The sequence below is a fragment of the Nipponia nippon genome, unplaced genomic scaffold (genome assembly GCF_047370975.1).
Source record: "Nipponia nippon isolate SJK-2023a ecotype South Korea unplaced genomic scaffold, ASM4737097v1 scaffold_2, whole genome shotgun sequence".
Taxonomy (NCBI): domain Eukaryota; kingdom Metazoa; phylum Chordata; class Aves; order Pelecaniformes; family Threskiornithidae; genus Nipponia; species Nipponia nippon.
In genome coordinates this window covers 35834344-35847073 of record NW_028262336.1, presented here as the reverse complement: position 1 = coordinate 35847073, position 12730 = coordinate 35834344, and the positions used below count along the sequence as shown (strand labels likewise).

At 36.1% G+C, this 12730-nt stretch overlaps 1 protein-coding gene across 1 annotated transcript in view; it reads right to left on the bottom strand.

Annotated features, from left to right (window-relative positions):
- TRAPPC10 (trafficking protein particle complex subunit 10) overlaps positions 1–12730 on the bottom strand; it is a 45024-nt gene that overhangs the window by 10808 nt on the left and 21486 nt on the right. The window contains exons 10-14 of the mRNA XM_087758596.1: positions 11626–11702; positions 8837–8928; positions 7510–7650; positions 5312–5424; positions 3721–4235 (exon numbers count right to left, since the gene is read on the bottom strand). Of these exons, the coding sequence (XP_087614722.1) occupies positions 3721–4235; positions 5312–5424; positions 7510–7650; positions 8837–8928; positions 11626–11702 (938 nt within the window). The remainder of the gene's footprint in view (positions 1–3720; positions 4236–5311; positions 5425–7509; positions 7651–8836; positions 8929–11625; positions 11703–12730) is intronic.

Sequence of the window (12730 nt, the reverse complement as noted above, 5' to 3'; positions counted from 1 at the left end):
TTTTATCAGATACTTTGCATTTGTAAATTAAAACAACAGATTTGTTCTCTGAGTAAGTGACAAGATTTTCACAAAGGAGCACCTTTTGCCCCGTTAAGATAGAAGCTGTAGAGTGCTGGCTGAATCAAGAAAAAACATCATAAGTAACAAGTATTAATAATTAGAAGAACTAATAGAGTAGCTATGCTGTCAAATTGTTATTTTGGGGTGCTTTTTGTCCTCTTTGTTGGTTGTTTTTCCACCCTACAAGTGCCACATACATTAAAATATAATTATGTTTATTAAATACTGAAATGGTATTTAGCAAGCAGTGAAGTGCTTATTTGGCTAACATTCATGAAATCCTCCAACATTTATATAAGGCACAGCTTTCAGCTCAAGCTTGATTTCACACACTCCCCACCTCAAACCCTGCGTGAATACTTACAAAAAAGTAATACATACATATTTAATTTCAAACTCTTCTCTTACCCTGAATAATGGGATTCTGGATGTTTTTCGATAACATTATAAAAAGCAAATCTGTAACATCTGCTAGCATATTTATTCTTGATTCTATTTTCTTGTAGTTATTACTGCTAGGGAATGGGAAATGTTTTCTTTTTTCATGTGCTGTTTTAGCAAATATAATACATAAATATTGATGCTGGGTATAATTAAATCTAAAGAATACGATTAGAAGTTATGGAGAAAAGCTGTAGCAACTTAACATTCAAACCTCACTTACACAGTTATTTACAAAGCAAATCCTGACTGAAATTCAGTACTATGCATTTTGACATTAAAGTCACTAAATTTTATCCCTTGAATACTTTATAAACAGAAAAGCACGAGTAAAAGTATTTCATAATATATACATACTTCAAACCTCAACATGGGATGGGAATATTGGTCTGAAGAATTTAGATAATGCTTTCTGATCTCTTTTAAAGCTTGAAAAAAATACACTGGAAGATTGCTATCAGCATAAATGATGTTAATGATCAGTCTAAGATCCACAGAAAGAATCAAACTCTCTCTGCATCTCAGAAGCACAGTCATTCCTCTTTCTGCAAAAGTAGTGCATTACTGTAAGAAAATTTAGACAACAAGTTGTCAGCAGTTTCTATCCTCTGGCCAGCTATGTAATCCAGTAGAAGTGATGCAGTATACTACTACAATGATAATGGATTTTTAGTAAATATTTTGGAAATACTGCTGCTCAAATCTAGAGAGGCTTTCATCATGTTATCTAGTGATACACTGTCAGAATTATAACATATTCAGATTTTCCCTTTAAGGAAGGTAAGTCATGCTATGAACAACTGTATAAAGATAAGTAGGATTCACTCTGAACAGTCTTCCCATGCAAAGTTCTTTCAAGAAAGCAAGGTTGGGAAAACACGAAAGTTATGAGCTTAAGCTGTCCATCCTCCAACAGCCACCAGAAGCATGCAGAACAAGGCAAATTTAAAGCAGAGCTATAGCTAGCTTTTTATCCATATCTCTTCTCCTGTGGTTTCAGATTGCTTCCTGGTCTCCCTAAGCCAATATGCCTGCTCAGAACAGTCTCTAACAGCTTTCTTCTAGTAAGGCTCCTTCACGTGAAATCCAGTTGTACATACATGTTAATTTATTTTACAGAAAACTACATTTGCAGCCACCAAGACCTCTGACATCTCCAAATCCCAGTAACTTGTCCCAATCCTTTGAAAGAACGAGAAACCCGGATTAGGTCAGTAGGTAGTTCAAATGACATTATTGCCATTTCACATTGTATCATCAGGGACTTGAACTCAACTTCCATCTTGTGATACCTGCTATCCACACAGGTTCCACAATGCGCGCGTGCACATGTCCCAAGCACATCTCTCTAGTGCTTTCTGCCCAGGAGGAATGGAAAGGCAGAGTACGTAAGCCTACAGAAAGCTTCACTCTAAACAAAGTTCTATGACAAGATAGAAATTAACAATTAAAAAAAAAGGAAAAAAAAAAAAAAAAAGGAGAAAGTTAAAATCTCAGGTGTGGAGCACCTAAAATATGCTAAGAATGCTAAAGAAACCCCCTTGTCAGCTCTGTCTAGCTATCAATTTTTAGTCATCAAAAGCAGATATGTAGATTCTTATTTCAAAACTAGTTTAAAAAAAAGGGACCAAAAAGGGACCAAAGCTAATTTAAACCAATTAGAAAATCGCCACGCTAACAGGCATATATACCATATGTGACCGCAAAACACTTTCCCTCTTCATAGCACCCATATCCTTTCCAATATACGGGCTGGATAATGCTCAGAAAATGAAGCGGCTACGAAACACCTGCTGCCTTCCTCATTGTGCTGCCCCATCTCTTGTTCATCATTCAGATGCTGCACTGAATTTCTCAGCGTCTTCTCACTCAAATTTTCCCTACTCTGATGTTCAATACTGTGACGTTGAACTCTACTAAATACTTCCCTATCAAGGGTTACAGAGGTGGGGAGGGAAATAGGAAGTATTTAAAGAAACCCAGAGAACAGAACAACGTGAAAATTGAGGCCAGAAGCTCCTACTCCTGGAATGCCAAACAGATGGTGAAGTCTCACTTTTGAAAATGCTTGGCATTTACCTGCTGACTTAGTCCTAGCAAGTGAAATGCCTTTCCCCATTTCATTAAAACAAGCAAACAAACCACAGATCAGCAAAGTACAAGGCCACACCATGAGTGGTAGCTTAAAACGAACAAAGAAACAAACAAACAAAAACCTACCAAACAAAAAAAAACCACCACCATAATCATGCAACCAACAGAACTGGTAGTCAAGGCCTGCTGATTTCCAGTTACTATGCATCTAGTAGTAATGCAATGTGAACAGAAGTGATAAGCACTACTGTCCTTAAATATTTCAGGAATTACCGGGAACACTTAGCTTGCTGGGAAGAATGGGAGGGAAAAAAGGATTACTCAAAGTATTAAGCTGACTTAGAATGTATGTCTAAGTCCGGAATTGAGGGATTTTCATATACAACACTATGTGGCAGAAGCAGGACTGTAATCCATTTTCTGAGGGCAGCATGTAGATGGTGACACTCTATTTTCACAGGTGTTTGCTCATGCAAATTTAGTTTTCCTGTAGCAGAGAATCCTTATGTTCTCGTCTTCTCATTCCTTATGTGATTAAGATGAATAATGTTGCCAATTTTAATTCTGACATCTTCTAAATCCAAATATTTGAAGCTGAGCTTAAACTTTGCCATACTTCTTGCAGGTAGGTTTATTACATCCACTAAGTGAAGAAATATTCAACCACCCTCCACAGCGAAGAACAGGCTATCAACCAAATTTAACCACACGGTCACTTACTAAGGGCTAGAAAATGCGTTCCCATCAAAATTTTTAAACATTATTCTCCATGAGCTCAATAGCAAAGGCAGACTTCATGAGCAGTACATTATCTTGTGTATGAATTTATCAGTTTAATTTTTGGCAGCAGTAATCAAGATGTTTAAAATAAGTTTTGGAAGGCTGACTCAAATGATTGCAAATAGGAGAGTCACCTATACATTTTGGCAACAACACAACAGCCTTCTTTCAAAGGAAATTAATGTCTAGAACAACGAAAAGAAAGCCACGCGGGGAGTGGCATCACCCAAGCTGTAACAGGAAGCAATACAGGTACCACTTGCCAGCACTATGCTCTTCCTCAGCCAGTGCTTTTACTTCTTCTTTCATGAGTGCTACATTCACTCAACTATAAAAACATACCTGAGTATTGAATGTTATTTTATTGACCCCTGGTTCCAGTGTTAAGTTGTTACATTTCAACACATGAGCCCCATCTTCTAAAGTCACTCCTGAGGGCATATCCAGCGAACTGCTGCTCTCTTGCCTTCGTAGTAGCATGTGCACATTTTTGCAGATAATTCCTGCTGTGTTCAAAGAGTTATCCGAGGGACTCCGTTCGTACATTTCGTATAGCTCCAGTGCTGGCAAGTTGTTTCTTGACAAAGGAAAGCCCGTAACTTCATTTGGAAAGCTGATAACACCATTGGAAGTTTTGTGCTTAGTGAGCCACTCAGCTGTTTTTCTGTAACTATTTTTTTCAATGCTGAAGTGAACATGGATGGCAATCTGATCCACCTGGACAGGAATGGGCATTTGGCTCAGCAAAGTCAACTCAATAGACAACTTTCCACCCACATGGACAACAGCATTTGCAGGGTCAAAATGTAGAGTTTTCAACTGCGCAAAGGAATGCATAGGCAGTATAACCTTTTGACCTGGAAAGATAAAAAGAGGGATTTTATTCTCCAGTGCTGCTGGAGATCAGCAAATCTTTTCTCTTAAAAATTAACCCCTAGAATTAAACGGATCAGCTACTTCTCACAATGAATCCTTTCAAAACAAATCACTACTTTCATATTTGAGTTTTATCTTGCATAGAAATGAGACTTAAAGATGCCAAGATTTGTTTTCTAACAGTTACATCTACTACAATTTTAGTACTCAGGCTATTAAAGACAACTAAACTAAGAGATAGCGTCTAAGCAGAAGTTTAACATTTCACTACTACATTAAGTGTTCTAGATGAACACAGTAGCATAAAGTGACAAACTTCCCAGAGCGCATAAATTAAGAGCAAGTACAGGTTCAAGAAACTGATGATTCGACTGGTGCCTTGAGCCATCAGCTTTACCGTACAAGGGTTTTTCGTTCTCTTTCTAGATTCCAAAAACCAACACTGAAGCAGTACCAAAACTGAATTAAGAAGCAAGTCTAAAATAACATATTACTTATGGTACATCCATTCATCGCGAAAAACTTCTGCATAAAACTGAACAGTCTTCACATCTACAGGAAGTACTCTGTACGAAATTGAATTGTGATTAGTATCTGAGGACAAGGTATGACTGAAGCAGGAGGAAGAATAAAGAGAAGAGGTAGGATGGTCAAAATAATAAACTGCACGTGGATGGGAACAGATCTAACATCAAAACCAAAGAAGTATCATCACAAAGCTGCCATCTGCATGCCAGCAACGTACAGACAAAGATAAGTTAGGAATTAAAAAAAAACCCAACACAAGATAAATTATGAGCTGTCAAAGCAGAGAAACAGAGAAGTGAAGGAAAACAAAGACTTTCCGGTATTCAGGATGAAAATGTTAATTACCCTTTCATCTTTGACTATTCTTAATTATTGCAGAAATTTTATAAATGTTCTGGAGATGACAAGAAAAGAACCATGCTGGTTCAGAAGTTATACACAAGGTAATAAAAACAATCAGAAAAAGCCTTCCAATCTACTTTTAGGGAAAAATCAGCCTAAGTTTTAAGTATTTAAGAACCAGACTTACCTTGGTTCTCTGCTTGCTGATTGGCAAAATCTAGTATTTCTTGGCAAAAGCTTTTGCGTTCATCTTCTGTTAAGTGATTATCACCAGCTAAAAGGCTGCTTGTTTGAAGATAACTAACAAAGTTAAGGAAACATGAGGTAGAAACCTACAGCATTCAGAAATTTGACGGAAAATGAGACAGTACAAGTACTGCTTTTCTAATCTTTTAGCACAAGACCTGCTTTTATCATCACCACACTCTTCCATTAGAAAAGAAACAATGCAAGATTTACTATCATCTGAGAATACTGCAGAATCTCTACTTCTTGCAGACCTACTAAAATATGATCCATGATTAACCTATGCAATCTTCCCCTATCTAAAAAGATCAGTGAGCACAGAAAATTCATTCTTTGACAACAGATAAACGCAGCATGCAAGTTAAAGCCCAGTGTGTTGCATTACACTGCCCAACATTTTGAACTAAATAACTTGAGTATTTGATTATATTGCAATTTACTTGGCTGAGAATCTGCCAGCTGTTACAGCATCACTTACCATAACTAAGTCACACGACATTCTTTATACTTGTGAGTGCTGGTGATACAAAATGCTCATTTAAGTATTTAGCTAAGACTGCAATATTACTGGCTTTGATTCTTTTAACAGCATTTGCACTGAAGCAGAAAAATTTAAGAGCATTGAAAAGTGATGTAAGAATTTTCAAAGGAGGCAGCCATTTACAATGTCTAAGTCTAGTTCTAAAAAAAACCAAACAAAAAACAACAAAAAGAACAAAACCCAGAGTACACTACAAACTTGAATTTAGCTCAACTGATTTTTCAGCTACATTAAGACTCCTAGTACTGGCACTTGGAGACTAAAATACGAGCTTCTTAGGCAAAGAAAAAAAAACCAAAACAAAAAAACCCCAACAACTTTAAAAAAGCTAGGACGACGATTGAAAAAAAAAAAAAAAAAAAAGCTGTCTTTCCTTGCAATTGCCACAGGAATTGTCCTGCAGAAAGTACTCTGTTCAGCTACACCCCCAGTCTGGAACACCTAGAGGCATTCCATTTATAAAACTATGGCACCAATGAAAGCAGTACCCTTCCCCCAAACCACCAAAAAATAACGAATATTTGCCATTTTGCTATAGTACATATCCTGCACACAGCACAACAGTTCAGATTAGAACCAAGTTACTTAATTTAGCTACCAAATTTAGTCAACAACATATGAGGCTAAAATGAAAAGCAGAATTCAAACTGTGCTGTTTCTAACAGCAAGGACAGTCAGTAGGCTTTTCCCCACACCCCCCCCTCTTATCTTGAAAGTAGCAACAGTAGAGCAACACAGACAGATTTAATATTTAAACAAATACAGCTGTAGCGGATAGAGTTGTGTGTGTGAAAATAATGCAGAGAATATCAAAGTGAAGAATTTGAAGCCTATCAAACATTAGGATTGGGCCAGATCATTCTCTCAAAGTATTACTTAGCATTTATGTGGCATTTACAGAGAAGATTTCATTCACACGTTGAAGACTGAGCTTTTACACAACTTAAACAACTCCCACTCCCCTTCTGAAGCAGAGATCAAAGCCAGAAATAAAAACTAAATAATAGCAAAAAATATTAAAACGCCACACCCCACATCATAGCCACAAGATTTTCATCTTCCAAGCCTCTGTTTTAACTTTTGGAAAAAGTCACCATTACAAATACCAGAAGAGTCCTTGCCAGGTCAGATACACGAAAAAGGTGGTAGCAGTTATAGAAAGAAAACCCAGAAATTAAGCTCCTCAATATAGGAAGACACTATAATGCCATATTTACCAAATGAAAAAACAGTACCACATAAAAACTTGCATAATGCAGTACAAACAGAATCATAAAAATCCTCTATAGCATCTGCTGAACTAATGACAAACTTCACACTACGTTGCACTACTCTAGAGCCTCAACATATTTAAAAAGGAGAGCAGCAACCATATTCAAAACGTGAAGTGAACCAGATGTCAAAAAAATAAAAATGAAAAAATAAATAACCCAATCCTCCCCAAATGAACAGCAACAATGGAAACAAGAAATAACCCAGTTGTCTGATATTTGACAGCCCCTACTGTTAAATAAAAGTTAGGGATATGTCAGAAAAATAATCCGAAGTATCATTTTTCTCCAATCTTGATTTTTCTGGCTCTGCCTTTTAGAGGATACTTTTCTATTTGCCCAAGGTGTTTCTGACATTCAGCTAACTGTTTTCTCGTATGTGTGACGAGCAGCGCCCAGCCCTCAGCAAGGTAAGTTTTCAGTGCTCCTTGAAGATAAACTTCTGCCTTCTGTGGACCTTTCTTCCTCCTTTAAAAATAAAGAAATGAGTACAGAGTGATATAAGAACATTTGCAGCCACAAAAACTCTTTACACATTTTCAAGAAGTGGTGATGAGAGAGGAACATTGCATATGAATGCAGAACAAGATGCAGCGAACAATTATGCTCTGTATTTTGCTGGTAACAGATCAACATATTGGCCTACCTTTACGCGATTCACTTAAGCAAGCAGAACTGCAATTAGTGTAAATCCACCATGTCACTGAAAGGCTTCATATACAGATCTATCCCAAGTCAGAGCAAGTGAGGTCAAGCTACCTCGCACAAATGCGACAAAAGCCATCTCAAGCTTCTGACAGTTAACTAAAAATACGCTTACTCTGCAATTTTAAAGCAGGAAAATGCTTCAGTGAAAACATCATTTTATCACTACACAGCAGTTCCATGGTAGTCTTTAAACCTAACATTATTCCCTCAGGTGAAAATTTAAGTTAATTTAGGAGAATCTGTTGCAGCTATAAGATCAGACTGCTTTAGTGAACACAGGTAAGCAGCATGCCAATACATGTTTTCCCAAAAAAACCACTTAGGACTCCCAAATTCTTCTAAATAAGAAAAATAAAATAAAGCAGAAAATCAATGCAGGAGGTTCCTTTAGTTGGAATTTAGCAGCAGGGATAAACACAAAAATATATTTGGAAATTAGGAATAAAATCACTGGAAGTTTCACAGTGGAGGAAACAAATATTTTGCAATCATAACCTCTAATATGAAACTGATTACTCTCCAAAGAACATGGTTTCTGGCTTTTCTTAGGTATACATATATGTATATGTAGTTAACTATAAACTTTGAAACAAGTCAGAAGCCACATTACAAAGCAGGCTATAGTAGGTGCAGTTACCTCTTTCCTCCCCCCGCCCCATTGGCCTTTTCTCCCGTAGGAGAAGAAAGGATCAAGCCAAAGAACATAGGACAGTTAAAGGTAAGAGTACTAAATCACGAGGTGAGAATTAGGGTTTGATATAAAGAGACTGATGGTGTTCTTTTTCTTTTTTTTTTTTTCTGAAATACAGCCTGAAACTTGGGGTATGTTTACATTTAAAAAAATAATTTTAAAAATTCCTTTTTAAATACAAGCATATTTTCCTCAAGGATTATATTCAAACTTTTCAAAGCTAATGCATTTAAGACATTTTAAATATTCATTTACATATAAAACTCTGCCAAGTCCTTTCCCACAAGCTTAGCTGAGCGAATTCTTCCAATATTTGTGTACATTTCAATGGTGGCATGCGACAGATCCTGTTTGAAAGAAAAGAAACTATTATAAGCTTTATGTATTTTTAGTAGCTATATGGTATTTCACACAAACTCCTAGCCAGTAACTAAGTTACTATAACAAAATGACCAGAATGAGTCACTTTTTAGATTTCCCCTTGCCCCCAGCATGCAATATAGAGTGGTTTGTAACAGGTCATCTTCCCTTTTTCTACAGTTGGTCATTATCCCATAACTGTGTTAAAAACAGCAGAAGAAAAAAGCCTATTAAAAATTAGATAAGGCAACTCAAAACCACCAAAATACTAGATGAGATGCAGTTACAAGCATTTCTTTACAGTTGAATCCCCCTGTCTTTTTTTGAAAGCAGCTATTTCTCAGTGACTATAGGCCATTAGATCATCATTGCAGGATTGTGTAGATCATCTTGCAGATCATCATTGCAAGATACACCACAGCATAACATATTTAGAACAATACTAGAGCTTGCCCCAGAGACCCACAACTAATACTTCAAAACCAAATCAACTACATACAGAATGCGGTACATGATTCTTTCACTCAAGCTGCATGTAACACGATTAAGTATATGAAAGTCTGCAGTATGTAAATATACAATTAAACGCAAAATGCTAAGTTACAATTGGAATAAGTATTTTTGCAAGAGTGCCTTAAAGGAATTTTGCTTGAAGCTATGCAATCCCAAATTGAAGTTTCTCAGTCATCTTTAAGCTTAATTTCCAATGCAGCCACACTTGCCCTAAGCTTGTAATAACAGCAGCAATTCTTTCTCACAAAATTAGCAGTTACAACACACACCGTATACCACCACCAAACTTTTTTCTCAAGTATATAATAATCTCTGGCCAGATACATAAAAACATTTCACATCATATTTACAAACCTGCAGCCTCTTCTGACTGTCAACAGCCTTCCATAGAAGCTCCTTCTCCTTCACTTAGTGTATTAAGACATAATCTGTCCTTCAAGACAAATTGCTTAAGAGCTTCCAACTGCCTAAATATTCTGCAGAGGATCTGTCAGAAAGTATCTATTCCTATGGGGCAGAAAAATTACCTAGAACGAGCTCCCAAAGCCTTTCTTAGGCTATTTTTGATGTGTCTTATGGAGAGCCTAGAAAAATCACTTCTTCATTTAAGAACTCACAACAATATCCTACAATAAACTAAGTGATCACTCCTTAACAGATCAGTATAATCAGAGAGGTCTTAGACACCAGCTACACATACAAATTAAAAGCTCCATTCCCCCAAAATTAAGGTACAAGCCAACATGCTTGTAGAAGATTTGACAGTCTTAGAAAAGATTCGGAAGTTGTTGCATGAGAGCAGCCATTGAATGAGAACAAAGCCTTTTCTGGTAATGAAAGTTCATCACTTCTTGCTTTCAACATGTCTGAAAAGCTGCATTTTACTTTGCAGACTCATTAAAATTTTAAATGCAAATAAATTATCTTAGCTGTGTCTGGAAATTTTAACTAATTCTCTGCTCTTCTCCACTGAATACATGGATAAAATATGGGTATATATAAATTGCATATATTTATGTGACAACTACATAGAAAATCTTTTCTAGTGTATCTGATATCTGAATTTCTGTTGCATAAAAGTGCAGTCAGAAATACAAACAGGCATGGCAATATTTTCATTGGCAAACTCTGCAGATCCCACTTAGTTTCTTAAATTTAGGAAGATACTGCTGAATTTAGCCAAGATCTTCAGGTGCAACTTGGAACTGAATATATTAGAGCAGCTAGCAACTCTGAAGATTTTAGTTTTGGTCCAGCTATCCAACCAGTCTTATAAAAAAAATGAAGTATAAAAATGAAACCCGGTATCTTCAGACGAAATCTTTTGAGACTTTTTCTTTCAATAAAACTTTGTCAAAATAAGTACCGCCTAGTTTTCAGATTTAAAAAAAAAAAAAACAAAAAACAAAAAACAATTGCTCAGTTTTCCTCCAACTTTTCCCCAGAAAACTTTAATGGCAGTACTGAAAAGATAAGAAATTTCAGAGGAAAATTATTTAGGGGGGGGGGGGGGGGAACCCAAAACCCAAACACACTATTGTGACAGTCAGACAGTTGAAACAGTTTGTTTCATTTAACAATCTTCTATTAAAAAAAAAACCCAGAATATCATTACAACGGCTCCTCAATAAGGGAGCTGTCAGCATACTAAAGCACAATGAGAATTCTAATGTTTCAATCTATGCCAGCTCCAACCCTATTATCCAAAGATGTCCCACATTTTATATAAAAAAATTCAACAGTATAACTTAAACCATGTAACACCCATTGCAAGACGCAAGTCTAAACCGTTCAAAAGGAAGCTGAATTCACACATCAATATTCTTCTGGGGAAGGTTCAATTAATTCTGATTTTGGGATAGCAGAGTATGATAGCCATGACATTGGCTTTTTTAATAACTAAGTATATGTACTTACAGATAATAACTTCCAACTCATAACTGTAAATATTAAAGTTAATCTAAATATATGAAACTCAGGGCCCATACAGGGTTCCAGTTGTAACACAAATAAGCCTTGTTGTGTTCAGTGTGTAAGCAGTAACCTTGGATACCAAAATACAGAAATACAGATTTATGTTCTCAGTCTTCTCAGGTTTGAAAATTTTGGCCCTATTCAATCTATAATGTAAACACACAACACTAATATAAATAACGAAAACTCATACTTACTAAGTAGTGTTTTTCAAAAGCTTCTACAGATGATAAGGCCTCTTTAAGTTTCTTATAAGGGCTCTGCGATGCATTGGCTTTAGAAAAAAGCAGAACAAGAGATGCCACTTACATTCCTGTTTTAACAACACACCCCGCCCCGCTTTTTCTTTCAGTAGAAAGTGAAGAGGAAACTTAAAACTAATTTTATGTGGGAAACGTCACTAACATTTAAAGACACATTATGAGTTTCTTCCCCAGGCTCTAAAAACAAGATCAAGAAAGTCTGTTTCACAACTCTCTGTGTGTGCATGCACATGTGAGTGATGTTCAGGGTAGCAGGGTAAAGGCAAGTAGCAATATAGTAACTCTACTGACTTCTCCACACAGTATTTCATAACATTTATTCAACCCAGAAACACACACAATTGTACTTAAATACCATATTGTGCCAAGAGTAATATTCTCACAACTCCCCACCGCTGGATTTATAAATCAGCATGACAGAATTATACTGTAATTTAAAGACATTTTACTACTTTAAACAACGTACTTCAAAGGAAAATGGTTAGCAAGACCAAGTTTTTTTCTGAAATAGCTTGCTCAATTTATAAGTCTTTGCCACACCAAATATGTGTCAGTATTTCTACAAGAAACATGTCCCCATTTTAAACAAATAAAACAGGCACCATAGCACTGAATTAAGAATTGTACATCATCATACCTACAAGAGCAAGTGAAGCGCCAGCCTGTCAGCTAATGCTTCAAAGATACCAGTTTTTCTAGTATATTTAACATCTGAAAGCTTCTTCCTGGCAGAAATATCTTTGCAAGTGATAAAATCCACAAGGAGTAAATAAATTTGATTGTTCAGTCACTCAAATAATATCACTTCAACTCAAATAATATCATTTTGTAGCTCCAGTTGCAGGTTATCTATTTGCATCAGATCAAGGATGCTCCATTTCTTTTTCAAGTAATTTTATTTTTATTACTTGTCTGGAAGTACTAAAAACTTTATTCAAAACCAGTATTGTTCAAGACTATTTACCAAAATGCTGGTGAATGAAGCATTAATGGAAAAAAAACCACTTATATTTGCAACAGAAAGGAGATGCATTGATAA